Raw genomic sequence first — 22388 nt, forward strand, 5'->3', positions numbered from 1 at the left:
TGCGAACTTTCGCTGAATGCAGCTGTTTTCGACCATTATACTATTTTCTCACAAAGAATCCAATAACGAACCGTTCACGCAAATATTCTCCCGTATACTACGCAGAGATCGTAAGTTGCCAAGTTTCTACGAATTAAACGATGGAGGAGGTAAAGAAACTTGCTCTTGCTCCGCCCAATCCCCACCAAGTATTGTTTTGGATGTTTGTAATTCGCTCAATTACGCACAAGTTACTTGTGCCAAAATGATCTTTTCCAACCATTTTTTTTTTCTCGCAATACCGATAAACAGTCCATTATCGAATTTATGATTCTTCGGACTGGTTTTCGAGTTTCGTGATTAGCTAGGTGTTGGGTCGGGTGTGTTAGAATTGACACTTTTAAATACATTTAATTCAACAGAGTTGAACCTCGAGCAACCGGTTTAACCTGGAATCTGACAAATCGAACAAATCGAGGCTCGGAGAGAAATTAAAACACTATCGAACTTTAATCCTTTCGAGTGTCAACGTTCGACAAAACAACCAATTACGCGCTCACCGTATTAAACGGTGAAACGATTTTCTGCAACGTTAACAAATGCGATATTGACTTCGTATTTCTTGAAACTACCGTGTAAAAACGTAGATTCAAGTTTTCACGATGGTTCCCGTTTCCAAAGTATAGTTACGTTTCACGTAGAAAACTTTCGATTATCGTTCGAATTATTTTCCATACCGTTGATCATTTTGACGAGGTTCGCGCGGATACATTAGCGAAACGGACTTTGCGCAATGTATTAACAACGAATAACGTTCAAAAATCACTTACACGGAAATAGGACGAAGACACAAAGGGAACGAGACTAGCAGCAGGAAACCCTCGACCGTGGCCCTGTATCGGTACAAACTGCTACGAGTAGGTGAACACGTACGTAGTTAAACTATATCGTGAGCGAAAATAGGAGGAAACGAGGTTGTTACACCTCGTGCTGGGGAATCCGCTTTGAAATCTCGGCTGTCCATAGGACGCGGGGTGTCGCTTAGAATTTGCGGCACGAGCTGGAAAAAATCCAAAGACGAAAACGACGTACGCTCTAGACGTACAAAAACGAGCCAAGAGAACCTGGACTCAACGCAGGGATAGCTGTAGAGGGGAGTAAGAGGAACAACCGGGCCGAATACACCAGAGATTGAAATACACAGAATAAATTTCAAGCACCGAACGCTAACGTACCCAGTGATTTAATTAAAGATGCATTGCGCTTTGTTTCCGAAGTTGAATGGAATCCGTCGTTGGTTCGAGCGTGCCCTCCTCCTTGATTACGTCGACCATCGATCCATCGTCTTCATTTTTTATCCGCCATTTTTTACCCGAACTCATACGTCGTCATTGAAATCACTTGATCGAACTCGTCCCGATGCCTCGTTTGCCACCGACTTGCGCGATTCTTTCTCACACTGTCGGCCAAAAGTGTACAAGGCCGCAACTTTGGCGATTTCTGAATCGTGGTCAAAATGTGAATGAAAAAGACTGTAACGAATTCCTAGAGTCGACGCGAAAAAGGAATCGTATCAAAAAATACGCCAGCCGATATAGAATTACCAATCTTGGATCATAAGGGTACAAAAGACACTCTTTGAAAACGAACAATGTTCCAAGAAGGCTCGGAAAGAAGATGTATAATTGTTTCACGTCCGTAAAATGAAGTGGGTATTCGATAAAATGAACAAATTTCATTTTTATCGACATAAATAAAGCAAAAGTAAAATTTTAATCGAACAACCAAGAATTTCAATCTGTACGGTCGCAAAAATCAAAATAGATAATTATGTACACGTTTCGACTATTTTTGTAATGAACATATGTGAACCGGATCCATAATTAGAGATTTAGCAAAACCTGCAATATAAACAGTAAACGTAAAATAATAAGTTAAATAATACGTTGTTTTTATCTCCTCCTCCTCCCCCCCACACACACAAAAAAAGAGTACGTTTGGCTTTGGTAAGTGAAATTTAAGAGCATCTTATTTTACCACATCAAACAGAGTATATTTACTCTTTTAAGAGTGCGGTTGGTAACTCTACCCACCACTTACTCTAATAGAGAAGTTTCCTTTACTACGTTCAATGATGACTGCAAGAGAATTAAACGCATTGTATATAGTACCGAAGCCTGATCGAAGGACAATTGTATACGCGTTACATTCATAGATAAAAAATAAATTCAAGTCTTGGTACCTTAAGCGGGATAGTCCCACTGATAATTTGAAATTAAAAATTATACAAAATTTGTAAAAGATAATTAAAAAGGACGAAAATTACACACTATTTCAAATACTACTCCTCGATAAATGTCACAAAATCGGTCAATCCGGAAAACAATTGAATTTTAATAAGTATGGTAGACGATTTTACTCCAAGAATCGACATATCTTATTTATACAACCTTCAGCTGCTGAGATTAAATAAACATAAAACTTCTATCAGGGTAAAAATTCAAACTGTTAACGAAGAGTTTCCAATTTTTGAATAATTGAAATAAAGCAGAGACGTGTGGCTCTCGTTTACGGAAAAACAGGGTGGATAGCCAAACGATACCATGAGAATAACTCCTTATCGATAGTTTTGAGCAGCCGGATGTTTCAACCATAAACATATGAAATATACAAATGCTCTCGATCGAATTACCTAGTCTTATTTTATAAGAAAAACTAAATAATACCACGCAGCTAATACGAGTATTGTTTAAAGTTGTGTAGAAAATGGAGATGAGTTTTCCGAATCTTTCGAATCAACTCTGCCCGAAGTTCTTATTTTTCTTAATACGTGCTAAGAAGTGGGAACAACACCTATACCTCCAAAATTACTATCTACGTATTAAAGACGCCGAGCTAACAAATGGTACGGCAGTAAACTGCCATCATAAAATAAATATTAAATGTCTGTCCGCCATAAAAGGTAACAATAAGCCAGGTGGTCTCGTACTTTCGGTCGATAGAAGCACTTTCTTCGTCGCGAAAGTAAAATTACAGACGACAATTAAATTCCATTTATTGGGAGATTGAAACTGAAACGAAGAGTTTATTTAATAAATTGTGTTCCAACTTGACGAAACTGACGTAAACCTCTCGCGATGCAATGGTAAGAATCTCGTGTTTGATACAATAATAAGAAAGTTTACTCCAATAACGCGAGCGAATAATGGAATCTCGATAAACTAATCGATATTTTCTAAATATCGTGTTCGGTTTTCTTGCCACCGACCGACACGAACGAAAACCAATTCGTTGAATCTATGGGGACGCATTTATCACCTACTCGATACATGACCTCTCAACGATGTTTGCGGTTCTTTTAATCCAGGTGGCGTATCCACTTGAATTAATTGAACGCTGAGACAGTTCGTTTAAATACAGCAGAAGAAACAAATGTACAAGTAGGATCGCGAGAGAGAGAGAGAGAGAGAGAGAGAGAGAAAAAGAGAGAGATTATTCAGCTATATCATTTTGTATTGCAAATTGAATCCAACGCAGCGATATTTTTATTTTTTAAGCACATAACGAAACGTTTGCTCTCCGCGATCCATGCGAATCACACGGTGAACAATTTCAAGTGAAATCAGTATCGAAGCATCGAACCGTTGAATAAAAGCTACGGCTGAATTCGAATTGTATATATTACTGAAAATTTAAGCCCTCGTCAATTAAAACATTCTCCGTTAATAAAAACTCACGGGACAGATGAAAATACGTGCAATTTCGAATATCGTGCAAAAATATGTTTATTCGGCAATGAAGCGTAAAAACACGCTGAAAATGTTAAAATGTTACGATGAATGAAAAATTCCTCCTACATCGCGATTTTATTTTATGGAAAAAAGATTCTCATAATACGCGAAACGACAAGTCGCGTTCGGCGCCGTGTCTCTTCCAATTTGAATTTAAAATTGTCCTCTCTTCCATGCAAAACATCACGAAACAAACATACGACATCGCTGTGGTAAACGCACCGATCGCCCCTCTCCAAAGTTAAGTCAAAAGCAACAGACTCGAATGCCCGAAGTGGAAAAGCTCAATGTACGGATATTGTACACTTTGGTGCAACACCGATAACGCAGGAACGAGAAAGAGAAAGATTTATGGTTGTCTAGCTACGGTCTGACAGATAAGAAATAAGTACCGCAATAATGCACGTAACGTCTGCTCGTCATTAATGCGGCAGGAACGCCGGCAGCATTCCAAGCGACTGCGGTCAACTGCTATCTATTCTTTCTTGTTCCACTGGTATTACAGGATATAGGCGCTTTATACAAGAGAGAGCCCCCATCCAATCCCCCACATTCGTAGGTCATGAATGCGAGACGGAGGTGCTCGGAGGTGAATGCAATACAGACACGTTGGCCCTCAAAATTAACTCACGGCCTTCTTTTCATCATCATTGTAAACATCGCGACGACAACCCAAATAATATTATAAACGTATTGTTAAATGTTATTCTAGAGTGAAAGTATCATATGCAGATCTTGTTTCCATCATTTTTTGGTGGAATTTTCTTTTTAGCAGCGAAAGAAAAACATTTTCGTTCAGTTGTTATTACAAAAGGAAGAATAAGTGTTCAATATTTTAACTGCATTCCTTTTGTCTCGAGTTATTGGCAATGGCACGTCGCACCCAATCTGTCTAACTTTGGCACCGAGCCCCTTTAGCACTTCTGCTCTACAATTGTTTAATTATCTTACTTTCTCGAAAGACTGTATTGTTTGATAAAAATATCCTAGATCCCAAGATCCCTAAAATACTACGTAAACTAGAGCACATTATGTAAGATATTAAACTTTCGAAACATTGGATATAAATCCGAAGTTAAAATATTCAAGAATGAGATATAAATATGTGGGTCTTTTGAATTACCGCGCAGCTTTTAAGTACACTATACTACCTAACAAAATTTCAGGTATCAATTAATGTCAAAATTAAACGTTTCTTTTGCTCTTAACTATCGATATATAAATATATAAAAGGTTTCCTTTTTATTTTTTGACCAGTAGGTGCAAGATATTTTGATCCTCGCTTTAGGTATTAAATTATTCACTCGAAACTCTGTATCGTGCTGTAACAATACCTTGTACAGTAAAATCTCCGAAACGAACACGATAACTTAAAGAAAAATTTGTATATTCCGTATCAATTATCATGGGTGATTTTTCATAGAACTAGTCATATGAACCCTTTGAAAAAAAAAGTAGAAAGTTCGAATAGAATAGTGGAATAATTCAATGCGAAAACAAGCGTAGAATTCTTTTTACTCGAGTAGACGACCATCGATTTAAAAACATAGAAAGAAGAACTCGATACAGGATTGGAAAATGTGTTCTATGAAAATAGAAGAATTCGTGTAACTAAAAAAATGTTAAACTTAACCAAAACAGCTTCTCGCAAAGAGTGAGGAATTACATTCTTTACATATTATCGCATACCCGACTGTAATTATTAAAATTACTGTATTAATGAATTTTTATCGTTACACTCGTAAGAAGATCATTAATCAAGAGCAGAATTTAATACGCTACATTTTAAATGGAGTGGAAGTAATCAGCGATACTTTCGTTGTTACAACAGCTTTAATGAATTACACCAGTCCGACGAATCAATCTTGTAGTACATTAAATTTTTTTCACGAACACGACAACCACACCCAAAGTAGTCAATGTGCAACGATAACCCAGCTAATGATACACATAATTTAAATTAGACTGATCGCGCGCGTTAAACGGATCGGTTTGGTCATATTTTAAAATCGAAATATTCGTACAAGATTAATTGCACGAAATAGCGAATTTTCAAGGCAACGTTTCTTAAAATTTACTAAGTAAACGCGAGGCGATACTTGTATATAACGACGCGTGACTTACGCTGTAGAACGCACCAAGTAAAAAGTAACAAGAAAGAAAACACAAGATAAATTACCATATAATTACGACATCATTGTGTGCTGCGACAAGAACTATGACTGGCAAACAGGCAATGCTTGAGTAATCGTGGGGTGAAAATTGAGGAAGCCGTAATATTGATAATAATATCTAGACGTTCGTATATCTAGGCGTGTACTCGCGGATATTATGTACACGTAATTGTAGCAGCAATCGTAGAATTGATGGTACAAATGGTGAATATACAATTTACTATTAAGCATTACACATTCAAGAAGACTAAATCTGAAGTTGAGCGATACTAGAAACTGATTAGACCTGCAGTAATGTTTTCTAATTGAATGTGAAGAAAATTTGTAGAGGGAAGTGTTGCAAGGTTTAACAATGTCTATTCTTCTATTGCCATACCTTTAAAAGTGCCCTTTGTTTTCACTGTCACCGTAATACATATTTTTCTATACAAATCCATTATTTTCGTTCTATATATGCAATTATTATATTTAAAACTAACGTCCAAACAATTGCTAACAGGTTTGCACAGTCTGTTTATTAAATACAATATTAAAAATATTTCCTTTCGAAGCATCGGGGTACTCATTTTGCGATGATCTATTGGGCTTTTATACACGGAATAACGAGATTTGGATTTACATGAAAAAATATACGGTTCTATTTGAGAACTACGAGAAACGAGGGAGCGTGTGCTTCCTCGCTTAAAAAAGTGCAATTTTCCAGGTGCATCGATGCATCTTTTGAAAGGAATATAGTCTCCGGCAGATATACCTTGTTATATAAACCGTGCAACAGTTCCCTTTATTACGTTTCTTCGTATTCAGGTAGTAGAGAGCCTAGTTAATTTCTAGAATTAACTCCTACAATTAGTTCGAATGAGTGGTTCGTTGTTATTTTGAAAATGAACACGTCTCTGCGAACGCTATCTCGAAACGTTACTTACATACCAAATCGTAAAGTTCGAGAAGCATTTTGTATGCAGTCTCGGTCTGTTCCGATTCAAGCTTGACGTAGTCAAGTTAATCCAAGTACACCGGCACATTTTCATCGTTTAATTATATTTTATCTCCAGAAAAGAAAACGATGCGATGCATACGGTGCATACGGTGCATACAGCGAAAAGATTTTTTATACGTTCAGTGTACAGTAATAATACTACTGGTAAATATACTGTTTCAGAACAATTTACAAAATTTGAAAGAAGTAATTCAGTGTACAGGAAACGTACAAAACGAAACAAAATGTCAACCAAAATTAATAAACGCGTTGCATGTAAATACGTTAAAAGAAAGCAATGAAAAAAAAAAACACGAGCAACGCGTCACTATGTCACCATTAGACGTATCTCTGATAACGCAACAAAAATTCCTACAATTCAGCTGAAACGCATTACCGTTACCAAGTTACTAAATTTCTATATATTTCGAGTTTTACAAAATACATTTAACAAAGACTCGTTAGAAAATCTTTACGTCAGAGATTATGCGTCTAACGAAAGCAAAGGCGAAAGCTTTTTGCGAGCATGAAATGTGCATAGAAATGGATCCTAAGATACCAATTTGGAAAGGCAGGACTGTGCATGCGCTGTTGAATATTGCTCGTCCAAACGTCACCCAAGTCGACGTTCCGAAGTTACCAAACTCGCGAACAAAGGAGAAAAGAAACAAAATCGAGGTAACATTGCCGCTATTTCCGAAACGCGAAATGTACACGCGGCTGGTATACTCTCTGCTCACGTCTGCGACATCACGCGAAATGAATTCAAATCATCCAACGTATAACACGAAGTAACGTCGAGTAACGTTATATCAAGAGGGAGAGTCGATGGATGGGCAAAAGACGCGTCACAAAATGGCCAGAAAATCGCTTCTCCGCGATTACCGCGAGGTAGTCGTGTTTTTTATCACGTTCAACGAAGCAAGTTAAAACTCACAACGCACGTAACGAACGGATTTGAAATTTCGCAAGGTCCCCGGGGTCGATCGACAGAGATTAGAAATGTTAAAGAAGTCTCGTACGAATGGACGAAAAGAGGACCGAACTCGCAACACACGAATGCTCGTTATAGGAAACAAGAGAGCGTGTAATCGCAGGGTCTTGGCTTACATTCGGACAATGCCCCGTTTGTCACCAGATACCAAGCACGTTCGTACTGCAAGCTATTGGAATTCCCAGCGTTATCTTCCTAACGATCAAACACGAGCACGCGCTCGCACGTCCTAACTACGTAGATAAAGAGGGAAGAGATCGTGACGTCAATTTTTCGCAACACGTAATAACCAAAACGACCATCGACGTTACTCGCCAAACTCAAAAGAATGTCGCTGCATAACTCATAAGCTCCTACGTGTACACCTGTTTATGTAGGTCGCGCATAGCGTGCCTTGTCATTCGTATGGTAACTGGGTTATTCGGTAGCAAGCGGGTTGGTATCCCCGTTAAGAACGATCAAAATCAAAGAAATTACAAAGCGCGTCAGTACCGACCGCGCAGCCTAAAAGAGAACTAGAACGCCAAGGTCGTGTATTCGTTTCGGGAAACCTTTAATCTCAGCGATTAAGCATAACTTTGTCAAGAATATATAGGTTCATCGTCTCTCGTGGACGACGTATGACGGGTAAATCTACTATTATCGTGTTTCCACGTCTGACCACAAGCTGAATATTTCGTACGCGCGAGATGTAAACAAAACGCTCGACAATAGCTTCGGTCACGGTGACCGCGGGACGTGTCGATAAACTCCTTTCTCCTACGCCAGGCGTCTCTTTATCGACAGCTCCGAAAAGGCACGCGGTCGTACCAAAATGCTAGAAGCGCGAAATTAAACCGGAGACGACGTCCTTTGGGGAAATTCACGGCGACAGTAGCCACGAGGGACGTCGCAATACGTGTTGGCAACAAACAGAATTGACTTACCTAACAGTTAATCGGCCAGGGGGAACGTCCTCGCAGTAATCTCGACGGGCAACGCTTTCGCCGTAGCATTCACACACTTCTGCACACTGGACACACGCGAACGGAAACGTGTCAGCAAACAGGTACACACGGTCGTACGCACCGAACAGGGTGAGAACCTCTTCGTGTTCTTAACTACGGCGCACAAAAAAGAAAAACGCACGAGAACGTCCCGCGAGCCGGTGAAACACGACGCGTCGTTGACAGCTGACAAGTTCACACCGCGAGCGAATCGAGATACATCGAACACTCGCAATTTTCTCGATACTCGCACGCCGAAAGACCGGCTTCGACTGTCGAGCGACGCTTGACTCGGCCTGCTGATCGTCGCTGCTCTCAACGACACGCGGACTACGCACCCTCTCTTGCGTCTCTCCTCACGGCTCCGACAACGGACCACGACTACGCTATCTTTCCCTCTCGGCCGATATATCCCTACTCCGCGTCACGACCCCCGACGAGCCGCGAACCCTCTCGAGCGGTGCCGAACGGATCAACGTGCATGCGCCGACCACAGAACGCGCGCCGAATGAATTTGAACATGACTCTTCTTCCATCGAGATATCTGATATTCTCATCGCACAATGGGACAGAATTCAACTGTAGCACGACAAACATAATTCAACGATTTTCACAAGAAACAATTTCTTCAAGTTTTCTGCTTGTTACGATTATTTGTTATCGGTACGATAACTTATCAAAAAGAAACAACTTTTAACCTAATTAATTACTATCGCTAGAAATAGTAGTATCTTTTACACTTGTGACTAGTAGTATACTAGTATAAGTCAAAGGATTTTATAACCAAAACATTTTGTATATGTGTGGACTTGTTAGTGCAGTTTTAAAGCACTATTGTTTTATAGCACCTCGGCTATTTAGTGTCTAAGGACGTCTTTTAAATCTTCCTAAAATTTGTCTTATTCTTTTGATCGATGAAATGTAACGAATATTCTATTTTATTAAAAATGACTCGTACCCCTAGGGCTCCCAAAAGAATAAATGTATTCGAAAGTATAAAATATCATGAATAATATTGAACATACTTAGTTAAATGCTAACTACATTTGCAAGTGCAAATTCCAGTGCTGCCAGTAAAAGTTCGATGCTAAAAGTGCTGATAATATTTTAACGGAAAACTTACTTTTAATACTTAAAAACAAAGATTCTTGAACGCTCGATCTGTTTCCAGTTCCCGTTAAATAAATGAAATTTAAACAGCAAAAAGATTTTACCGACGATTTTCTCCTGTTCATCGTGCATACAAACTTAACACGATTATACACTATCTGACCTTGTTTCTCTGGCCAGAAGCTCCCGTACCACCTCGGCTGTTATTAATCTCTTCGATGAACCAATTACCCCCGTCGAAACCGTTCGAACTGTAAGCAGCTTAAATATTTCCACGTTGGAGTTTACTCGGTTCGTACTTCCAAAATTTTCTTAATGTCGCGTCCTACCGTGGTATTAACGCTGAGGCCCGATCCAATTATCAGTGGACGTAAAGTAAATTCACAATTTGCCACCGCGTACGCGCGTACATACTAACGCGAAAGAAGACGCGCTGTCGAGTGTCCCGGGGCGGTTAACCATCCGTGTTGCCGTGACGAAAGAAATCGAGCCATTACGAGCGAGCCGTTCCGCAGATTTAAATTCTAATTCGAGGTCGGCGATGGTAGGGCTCGGTTAAGTTCGCTAGGCGAGGCGAACTAATGCCTCCGCCAGCGAGGCCCCCGAAGGAATTTGTAAATTCGACGGTGGAAGTTTTAATCGTCCATCAGGGAAGAAACGAGGAGCACGAACTTTTCGCATAATAATTCTTTCCTACCTTTCCCGCGGTGAGACCACTTCCGTCCCTCTGCTCCACCGACTGGGAAAACGAGTAGAAACGATTCGCGTACGCGAATGAATATTCCCTGTAACTTCGAGTCCCCTGGTGAAATAACCTTGGGAGACTTCTTTTTTATCATGACTCCGTCCACCGACCAACGTATCATCGTGGTAATATTTTCAACTTTTAAACGCTGCTGCGATGCGCGTTAAATACGCGAGAACCGTCAAGACCTTCGAACCCGATACATCGGTTTATTGTGCGCAAAACATACACCGCAAATGTTTCATATCCGTATTTACACGTGGCCCCCATTAATGTTAATTCGTGCCATTTGAGGAAAATACGGCACACCAAACGCATCCTCTCCTCTTTCTAGGGCGAGTTTCTAGTTGTCGCGCGGTCGAAACGTGCGTGGTTTCTACCATTGTGTTTTAGGCTACATACTAGTGTATGTGAAATAAAAAAAAATACTTTCTCACCGGTCCCGCAATAGTTGAAGTTTAAACTATCAATTATTAAATATGTATCGCTGCATTTTGAAAATAAATTCCGATGCGTGTAACCCATACGCGACGTATTAAAAATCGTTTATTAATCCACTGATTAAACTGCTATTTATCGAATACGTGTTGTAACATTTTGAGAATAAATACCAGCCTATATATGTAATCGTATGCTTTACACATCTTATTTATAACATATTATATTACATCATATGCACACAAACATATTGAAATGCAATACTGCATTTAATCAATAATGATAAACTGTTAATTGAACGTTTATTTATTACGAGGTATAAATAATGCTTGACAACTACTAGAAATTTCTCGAGAAAGAGTAGATGCATTTATCGTGCTGAATCCCCTCGAACGAGAAAAATTAATGAAACCTAATGTAATGACGGAAGCTCGAAAGATCCGTCTTGAGTAGACAATCTTTTTCTACCATCTATTGACCGATATAATGCCTTACCTTGCAGAACGCATCTGAAACATACCGCTAAAGAAGTCGGTTACATTCTAGGTCTACAGAATTCTCACCTATACATCTCATGAGCTGGAATTTGAACACGAATCGTTTCAACAGTTTATTATCAAACTGAACTATACTTTCAACGTGATACTAAAAGTAAAAACCTACATTTTGAATTTGAATGTTACTGGTCACTCGTTTTCGAGATACATAGAATTATATATAACGTAAACGTAAATTTCATGGTCGATGAAACAGAAGCAAGTATCTATTAGATCTCAAAAAAACGGAAAAGAAAGTCTTACATAATGTTTTTCTAAAATTAACATTTATAGCTACAAGTACCATTCTTGCTTTATAAAGAAAGAGAACTCAAAAAGAAATCAGTCGGTCTAAGAAACACATCGAAAAATAGTAAACAACACATCTTAAAGACAATTCACTTCATTTTATACGTTTCACACTTTTACAGATTCCTCCTCCCTAAAATTAATATTCGAAAAGAGCTGCTCTACAAAAGTTTTATTTAAGATTCAGAATTGAAACCTCAATCTCAGCACGAAATAATCAATATTTTATACATCATGTTTGAATACGTACATTCTGTATGAATTTTGTGCGCAGATTCGTTGGGAAAGCGGTAAGAGGTTTTGTGACATAATCCCAAAGGAACCGAAACAGCGATTGCAGATCCTAAACCATGGATATGTTCCTAAGTGATGTAGGGAGATTTTAATTCTAAAATACAGTCATAAAAGTACTATTACATTTCGCTACGATTTGCAAATTCATCTGGAGATTTACTCCTGCATGAAATATGACGAAAAAGCATCGACGAAATTTCATAAATTTAAATTTCTCGGTAAATGTACATTGGTTCGCTGCAAATCAATTGCAAAACTTAAAAATTGATATTTTAGAACCCGAATGAAGAGATTTTATTTTTCGCATTTAGATATTATAATTCTATTCTATTCTCTATCAAAATCGAAATCTGTTTTGAATCTGTTGAACGCACGTGATATAGTTTCCGCCTAATAATTCATTAGATACGACCACAGATAGAAAAAGCAAACAAGAAACAATCATCGATCGATGCAATCGACCGCGAATCAGAAAGTTAGAATAGCAGGTCTCATCAAAATGAAATTACAGATGAACTATCACGTTCTAAAACCTAACGGATCAGTAGGAAGTGGATAGAATTGCCTGCTGTCGAGGAAGCGTGAACCCGGCAGAAGTTGCCGTGAGTAAATAACCGTGCAACAGTGATATTGACTTCCCACCAAAACAAAGAAAACGTATTCTAAGGTACCTGAAGAGTATCCTAATCCAAATATGTTTCCAAATATTATAAACTTATCGAGGAAATCCTTTCTTGTCGGTCGCTCGATAAATACTACACAGAAGAGTTTAGTACACAGATCGTTGTGCATTGAAGTATAGTAAAAATGAATTATAGTAGTGTTCTTAATTACACTACTCCGAAACTGAAAAAAAGATATTTTCCACTTTTCACGAACAAACGATAAAAATTGGAAAACTAAAGATTGAAAAAGTCACGGTTATCCTAAGCACTATTCTATTTTTTCTGGTGCCATGAACAATCTTCTCGGATCAATATCGGTCGCAATTTTAAATCGAATCGAACGATCCAAGCCATCGATCGACCCTTTTTAAGTCGTTTATTCATTTATGGTCGACAGAACTCATTATTTCGACGAGAACTTTGACACGATTAATTTAACACGTTGATTACCACCCCTACGAGTTGATTCGCGGCTACGATTTATCATCGGACATCACCTACGAGCAAAAAAAAAAAATAAAAATCAGTACGTGTCGGAGAACTGAATACTTATTAACAAAGAAATAAATAAGTAGCAAGTTTTCTCGTGGCTGATGCCTGGGCGAAGAGTTGCATAATTAATCATTTTCTTCCTTGGACAAATTGGTTTCAAAAAATGGAGCGCCACCAGACAGCGTTCATTATATTGACTACATGAAAACCCCCTTACACCCTCGAAAGAAGTGCAAGTTTTTCAAAAATTACTATCATTGTAAAAGAAGTCAAGGCTGTACAAACCGCGTGAGAAATATAACTGATCAGTGAAGTATAAGAACGAGTCGAGAAACACTAGGTCACCAGCCAATATTCAAAATGGCTGTCGCGAAAGACAATACGCGAACACGGAGTTGAATATCAATCAAATCTCGCGTCAGGGAGGAGAAGCTTGATGTAGTCGTTGAAATTTCACGAGATCCGTGATTCCCAACTGCCATGAAAGGCTACGTGTACCCGACAAGGCTGTTTCAGGATCCAGTTTTTACGAAGAGAATACGTCTTCACGACTGGTATCGCGTCTTCGAGGTGTATTTGACTCCCGAGGTCGTGGGTTCAGTGGCCGGTTGCAGAGTTCGCTTCCCCACGACTATTTCTCTCAAGATCGAGCAGCATGCTTTTTACGAGTGGGACGGGTACAAGGCACGATACGTACTTGTCCAGGTACTGCTTACACCTTACATCGCGACTCTGTCTTGTTCTACTTGCAGCTGGTTTATGGACGCTGCCACGTCGCTGTTCAGTCGCGCAAACTTACGGGGTTGAATGCGTGGCTCAGCAATACTCAGCACACGAAGAAGGCGGAGACTTTTTGTTCCAATCGTATAAATCTCCGTAATACATTAATTCTTGCTCGGTTGAATGCGACCGTGCTTAACACTTTGAGCCTACCAGTGGTACCATTATCGTGGCATTTAAATCAATCGTACGAGTAATACGTATATTAAGAACATTAATCATACTATAACATATCGTAGTAATACCAGCAGCGTTAATGATCTAGTTACAACTTTCTTTAGAATATAAATTCCATTGAATACGTGTACGCGATTTAAATCGTTCGTCTCGATTATTATGAAATTTTTCCGCCCACTATTTCGTTTGAAATTGTAATCCATAAATATTCATGTTTTAGAATTCAATTTTCACAATCGTATCAAGGTTGACGATTTCATCGTGTACCATTTTTTCTTACTCCGTTGAAAAATAATTCTTCTTTCGACACGTTTTAAGAACGTAGTGGTGCGCTCATTATTGCGTGGGTATAAATTTTAGAATTTCTGTATAGGTGAAAGTTAAACTCAAATCAGGAATGATTCAAACAACGTATAATAATTTTTTAATGTTGTCAACCGAAATAAATTTTTAGCGAAAAGTGTATCTCTAAATTTTTTAATTTCATCATTCTTACCGTACAACTGAATTGGTTATCAATTCAAAATAGATACCGTTCGAATACAAATTTCGAGGGAGGTAAAAATGTTGAATCGCGATTGGAACGTTTCTGTTGTATCGTTTAAAAAATAATAAGAATAAACTGGATTCGTTTGCAATTCGCAAGAAACACATTAGCAAAATGCTTGTAAGGACATTACGCAAGCTGGATAACATTACGCACGTCTGTAATTAACGCTGATTATTATTCGAGAGCCGCATTGTCCTATCGAAATTCGTTCTGTGCAACTTCGTCGTAGATAGGGGCCGCTTAACATGCATGGCAGCCCCTAACTGAACGATATTGAAAGTGTTTTGGGAATGTGCATTACGGATACATCGAAAATTCGGTATTATCGGAAATGTGATTACCTCAGAATTGCGAATAAGTACCAGTTACTGCTACACAGACTTGATCAGAAATGATTTAAAATGCAAATTAAGAAATGATTTTTATATAAATTAATCGTTTCGAATAAAATAATAGAAAACGTTTAGACTTAAGTATGAATATTATTTCAAGTTATTCTATCTAATAATCAAAATAATCAGTATTCGTTCAAATATTACCGTATATTTTCTTTTATGGCAGATTTACGATGTTTTAAGAAATACTGTAACGTGTAATGCATATCTCATCATTAGTATATTGTAACATTATTATCACGTTATTCTTTTAAGAAAGAGTGAGTCTCGCTGTGGTCACTGTGTTTTTGTTGCCGTCTTCGGCCACTGGCGTTTCTTGCTTGCGATCGTACGAGCTGCAACAGACCACTCGATGTAAACAACTTGTGTCTTGTTTTCGCATCATGATAATACCTATGTATCTGTATATGGAACAAAATTGTTAGCAGTGCCGGCAAGAAATAACTTTCACGTAACTAATGAAATGTAAATTTCATTGAAATGAATAATAAATGAAATGAATTGAGGCAACATGGAAAAGTTCCGGAGCTTTCCGAATTTATAAAAGCCATGTACCATTCAGTCGGGGAGATTCCAATAGTGACCATGCTGAAAGCAATTTCCGGTCAGTGTGTGCGACCATTTCAAACATATACCGTGTATCACGGAAGTATTCGAATGCTTCCGAATAAAACATTTAATGCTTAAGCAAAGGAAACATTAACTGGACAAACACCACCAAAGTGTCCGAACAGCGTAAAATTTGTATTAACATTACTTCATCATAATAAAACGTGAACATTTAACATGTACGATTCGATGTCATTCTCTTGCTCAAAACTGTACATATTATTGAAATGGAAATGAATGCAAGAGGTGGAGAATTAACAATTAATTAGCACGATAGAAGCATCATTCGTACGGTACAAACGCACGACTATCGAAAAGAAGCAAATATGTCAACTACAATATTGTAAAAATCTTGTGATGTTTCTATGATAAATTAAGAAAGAGGAAAATATTTGTGAAAATATTTTTGAACGATATACCCAAAAATTTCAGCTCTAAAATTTAACGGAATTGTCACTGAAAGTAACAAATTTTGGAAATGTGAAGGTGTATGGCGTTAGAAATCTAATGATTATCGACAGAATTTTAAATACATAAATATTAATATTTGTGTACCTTGACGTTTGTATTTTGCAACGATAATAAAACTATTGCAAAGAACGTAATTTTACTTTAATTTCTTTGAGTATAAAAACAAACGTTTGTAATCTTTCGAATACTTTCGTGACACATTGCAAATCTAACTTGCGTTTTAATTTTATATTAAGTTAATTGTGTTTGTAATTATGAGAGCTAAGTAAACATGAGTAAAATGTTTGAAAAAATGAAATGTATTACTTATTTTGCGTTACACAGATCCACGATATAAGAATCTACGATACCTGAAATACGAGGTATGACTTATGATTTTATGCTCATTGGCACAATTGTCCTTAATCCAAATGGGAATATGTTGTTTAAAAATTTATTTTCCAACAAGAATCGAGAAACTGATATTCGAGATCAAAGTTAACGAAATATTAACGAAACAGGTGCGATTTTGTTTTCATTTTTCGATGGTATTGGAAACAACGGACTCACGATAAATGATTTATTTTCGTCTAACGTCAAACAAGCCGCGATGAACGCGAAGGGGACAGGGTAGACGCCCCCTCTAACCACACATACACTCGGTTTTGTTGGTGTCAAACGTGATCCTTCCCTTTGAACTTTGTTACGCGCGGTCTCAGTTCGTCATCGGTTCGCGTGCGAGGAACATCGTACGGATCTCGGGTGACAATAGAGCAACGAACACGTAAGTGGAGAACTGGGACGCTTTGACGTGTTCTCAATTTCTGCAGCAATCCGAGAAAAATAAAAATTTACACATTAATGGACGAACTATGAGAATCACTAGCACATATCTACTCTTTGTTTGTATAATAAGTAAAAATTCTAATATTTTCATGCAAAATTCTTAAAGCCTCTCTCCATTTAATTTCTATCGTCGCTCGTACGATTCTGTAAATTGCGATAAATCTGTGCTCGCGAAATATGTAATTAATAATATGTAATTGTTCCTTTTACCGCGATTGAAAGTAACTTTTAAATTTTATTTAATCTCGAAGTTGACATACTCGTCGCGTAGTTTCGTAAAGTGCTGTACGATATAAACAATTCGAACGATAATTGTAAAATACGTGGCGTCATTGTACAACCTGTCGTACAACGCGGGTATATTGGATTTCAATATGGCGTTGTCATACTACGACTGTCGTTGCAACTCGACGCACGACTCATTGTACGATAAATCGTTTCATTAATTGTCCATTTGATTCTATTTACATAGACAGAATACAAATTCTACGTTGTTTTACATTTTGCTCCATATTTGTTCCTTCGAATTTTAACTGAGCGTATTGCCAATTAACAGTAATTATTACGCAGTTCGAGTAATAAATAGCACAACGTTTCTAAACAAAAGAAACATCGAAGGATGCCGTCGCTTTACACGTGCACCGGTTGCAAATACGAAAGTAACCGACAATACAACGTAATCCGTCACATGAACAGGATTCACCTGAAGTTGAAGGTACAGGCTTGTTGTGGTAAGTAAACGTTAATTTTCGAATTACACTCTCTACTTAGAAATATGGCGCAGTAGATACACATTCTCATTGATAAACTACGTTGAGAAGTTAATTACTATTATGTCGATATTAACACGTATCTGTTCTTTTTATTAGACTTGATAAGAAATAGATTCTTTTATTATTACTATTGTAATTGATATAACTGAGATGCAACATAAATTACATTATGTACAATATCATAATTAATTATCAGTAGTTTGTAATTGTTAAATACAAGATTACATGAATTTTTAGTTGAATCAGTGATATATCTATACAATGATAACGTTGGAGTTTCGGATTGTAAATGATAAATGCTTTTGCCATAAGCCCGTTATTCTTGCGATATTTTATTAAATCTCGTTAATATTCCCATTTACTTATTAAAACACTCGCAGTCAAAAGTGTAATTTTGTTATCAATGATTAATAAGTTCATTATGTTCGATGTTTATTGAATATTACTCAGCAATCATAGTCATTAATCATTAATTGGATAACACTTTTTCAACTCTGTTCCCCACAATTTTATTTCATAAATTACACGAGACCCGTGATGATCAAAACAATTAAGTCACTTTTATAAATATTAATTTATAAATAATGCATTGAAAGCATTATTCTAAATTGTATGAACCGACGGCATCAAGAAATACAATATTATTCAAAGGTTTCAAATTTTTCACTCATAAAACTCGCACGTATATAATTATCGTACTATTTAATGATCGTTTTTGATCACATAAAACGTCTTGATAATTGCTTTCAGTTGGCAAAGTTCAAACAGAATGTCAGTATAAAATGTATCAAAGGAATCCTCGGAATATAAAAAAATACTATACGGTAATTGCTAGCGATCAAAAACTGTCATAAACCAAATAAATATATTAAAGTTTGAAATGGAACCATCAATATTATATTAGCAAGATTTAAAGAAAATCCTGTCAATATTCATAGCGATTATGAAACATTTACTCTAAATACGATTTCTATTATGGCTAGGGAAAAGTAATGAAAAATTAATACACGCGTATAGATATTATTGAAGATACTCCAAATCAATATTAATGCCAAACAGCGTAGTATGCAATAATTTTTTGCTCCTAGATTTTTATTTAAATGTTCGCAAAGCTTGTGTTTTATAACTACTGCTTTCTTTGTTTAGTATCTTTAAAACAGTATTTTCGTTACAATTTTTTAATAAAATTCTTCGTAAGCCTCAATGTATCACTATTTAAATATCATTTCCGGCAGTAAAAATTCTATCGCGTTCCATCATACGTAAACATACATAAATGTTAATGCCTTTGGTAATGAAAACCTTAGTGCCTTTAGTACTGTCTCTTTTTTTTTGTTTTGTTAAATTTAAACAACTTTCGTCGGTTTAAATGGAGTTGAAAAAGACGGATGATAAAGATGCGGCAGAAAATGAGAGACAAAGTCGTTTCATAAATACGAAAGTTCCGTCTCTTATTTCAGTGACGGGTGTGATTATTCGGGCACGGTCAAAACAAACCGAAGGATCCAGATAGAAGTGTGACACTTTCTGGGGACCTTTGTAATAATATTCTACCAATCCGGTGTCAATTTTCTCCTTTGATATTATTTTCTATTTGTAGTGGACCAATTACCTCCGACCTCACGCGACAATGACGCAACGCTTGATAGAGTTACATTATTTAAAATTTCGACACTTTGAGTCGAGTACTTTTTGTAAGATTGTACCTGAAATTTTCTACAAGATAATAGATTTGGTGATTACCTGAGCGATCAAGTTTTCATATTTTAAAATGTTTCATATGTTTCGATTGTAAAATTCGTCGCTATATTCTATAGTTATCTTTTGAGGTTTCAAATTTTTCAGTGTTAAAAATACAGACAGAGAATACAATACTAGTAAAATCTATTAGTACTGTTTCATGTTGTCCTTCATCATTTAATTTTGAGTTCAAATTAGCCGAGTCCCTAGGCATTTTCATTGCACGTTACACGGTTGACGAATCGGTCGAATGGGATGAACTCCATGCGCGTAAATGGTTCCAATTCGTACTGACAATTATAAGAAATTAAATGGATTTTATTAGTCGAATGAAAGTATAAAATAATGTTGGAAATGTTCATAATTCGTTTTTTAGTATTCGATCAGCGTGTCGATCCTTTACTATAAGATGTTTTCAGAAAATATTCATTTAAGATTTGTTTTAAAATTGAATGGACTATTTGAATGTATTTAATTCCCCTGAAAAAAATAATTGTTTATTTAAAATGTTGGTACTAAGAAAACAAACAGTCGCTGGTTGCTCAGAATGTCTTTTATTTAAATTTTAGTTTAGTTAAACGATACATTGTAACTTAAAGGAAAACTTTACATTCAGATATGAAAATATTAGCATTTAAATGCCGGAATTGTGAATCATCATTCGTATCATTTCGAAGACGCAACCATTCCTTTATCTCTTGGTGCTATATTACACCAGAGGCGACAGAGGTTTTAGAAAAAGGTTTTACCCATAGGCAAAAAATCATTTTTCTAGTATTACTTCCTGCCTAATAAATTCTTTTTGAATATAAAGAAAATTCATTTAGTATAACAGTATTGATATCTAAGGGAGTTGAAGAAGTAATCGAATACATCCACCACATCTTTTTTGCAGGACAGCAGTTTTTCAACAAAGGAAATTATTATATGCACTGCGAGCAATTTCACCCGAAGAAAAGATTACACGCAATCACATCGCGAGAAAAATACAAAATTACCGCTGACACGATGCCATTGTACGATGATGAAAATCTTTGTCAGTCTGATTGCTCTGAACAGAAACAATTTCCGTACAATTTACGATCAAAGCAAAATTTCTCGAAAATGATTTGCACGAGAAAACATAAAAAGTCAAATGTAAGTGTGAAGTATTCCATCACTTACACAAGTTTCGACATAGAGAATATACCTTTGATCAATTTTCTCACCGATCACCGACTGAACACCTACCTGAGGAGATTCTCCTTGTCGAAGTTGGTAAACAAAACTGGCGACAAATCGACGAAAGAGGCGAAACAGACTGTAAAGATTGCCATCTCGACTGAGGAAAGCGTGGAAAAGGCGGTGTCTGAAAATGGCGTGGAAAACGTTCATTCGAAAGTTTCCAATTCCGACGTCTCCTCCTTCTCGGTTGAATTGCCGACGAAGAAACTGATTTTAAAGAGATTTAGGACAAGCGTGATGCACGAAATCCAAGTGCCATTACAAGACCGAAATAATAACATCCGTAGCCAAGTGCATTTCGTGGGAGCGCAATCCAAGGAAACTGTATCGGTGACACAAAATTGGTCGAAAAGTTCTAATCGGTCGATGCGAACGAACAAAGAAAATACACAAATGTTTACTGTCAGCGTGAAGAATGAAGAGTTACACATAAATGTCGATACGGCAATAACGGCGCCGATGGCAACTCAACTACAACGCGATTATTTGGCTCCTTTTGACTTCGAAAAATATAAAATATTTTAGGAAATTGTATTTTTCATAACGAAAACTATTGGAAGAGACAGGTAAATCAGTGTTACGGTATTATTTACTTCCTTATCGTTTTGTAGTATAAGATAATACGATACAATGACAAGTTTCAAAGAATTGCACTCAAAGATTGCAACGAACAAGTAAAGTAGAAGTTTTACCAGAGTTTCCAAAACATTGTTACAGTTTAAATACTCAATTGTATTAAGATTATATTGACAAAGTTTGGGAGACTGTAGATAATGTATTCTACAGTAAAGACAAATTTCTTGTAAACGTGAACATATGAATGACTAGTTTGTGTCTTTTCCCATTATTTTTTTGTTTTTTTTTTTTTTGCTTCACAGTGTGTAACACGCATATCAAATACGCGTAACTTTTATTGGTAACCAAATCTATTTTTCAGATACCAAAGGTGAAGAAACGAGAGTATCTTCCAGATGACTAAAATATGTTTTCCTGTATAACAAACTAAATCGTCCCTGAAACTGTTTATGTTTATTCAATGCGAGTGGTCAATAATCGCAAATCTCTTCAACTAGTTATTGAAGAAACAATTTGATCAAAATAATAAGTTATATTGTTAAATAAGTAAGGAAAAGAATTACAGTTCCTATATATTTTTATATTTCGTTAGAAACAACCCGTAATTACTAGTAAGCGAAACATGTCAAGCCATAATTGTTACTATTTGTCTTTCAAAGTGACAATACTGTATACTTCATAATATGTAACTATTTTGTTATAACTACTTTAGTGGAGGATTGGCATTGGTGTTTTTATCGTTAAATTTTGAGACAAGCATAAAAAATATCTTCAAGTTG

The 22388-nt window shown here is 36.8% G+C and overlaps 1 protein-coding gene across 1 annotated transcript; it reads left to right on the forward strand.

The window, feature by feature from the left end:
* Positions 1 to 17915: 17915 nt before the first annotated feature.
* LOC143147425 (uncharacterized) lies at positions 17916 to 22084 on the forward strand. The gene is made up of 3 exons (XM_076312671.1): positions 17916 to 18027; positions 20705 to 21599; positions 21971 to 22084. Exons 1-2 carry the CDS (start codon positions 17916 to 17918, stop codon positions 21556 to 21558), a joined length of 966 nt encoding a protein of 321 aa, XP_076168786.1. The 3' UTR covers positions 21559 to 21599; positions 21971 to 22084.
* The last annotated feature ends 304 nt before the right edge of the window (positions 22085 to 22388 follow it).

Source organism: Ptiloglossa arizonensis, chromosome 5, assembly GCF_051014685.1.
Source record: "Ptiloglossa arizonensis isolate GNS036 chromosome 5, iyPtiAriz1_principal, whole genome shotgun sequence".
Taxonomy (NCBI): Eukaryota; Metazoa; Arthropoda; class Insecta; order Hymenoptera; family Colletidae; genus Ptiloglossa; species Ptiloglossa arizonensis.

Bases quoted from the DNA above. Each gene is read 5' to 3' on its own strand.
- LOC143147425 (XM_076312671.1), top strand. From the start codon at position 17,916: ATGCCGTCGCTTTACACGTGCACCGGTTGCAAATACGAAAGTAACCGA. The intron at 18,028-20,704 runs GTAAGTAAACGT...TCTTTTTTGCAG, and splicing joins GAAGGTACAGGCTTGTTGTG to GACAGCAGTTTTTCAACAAA.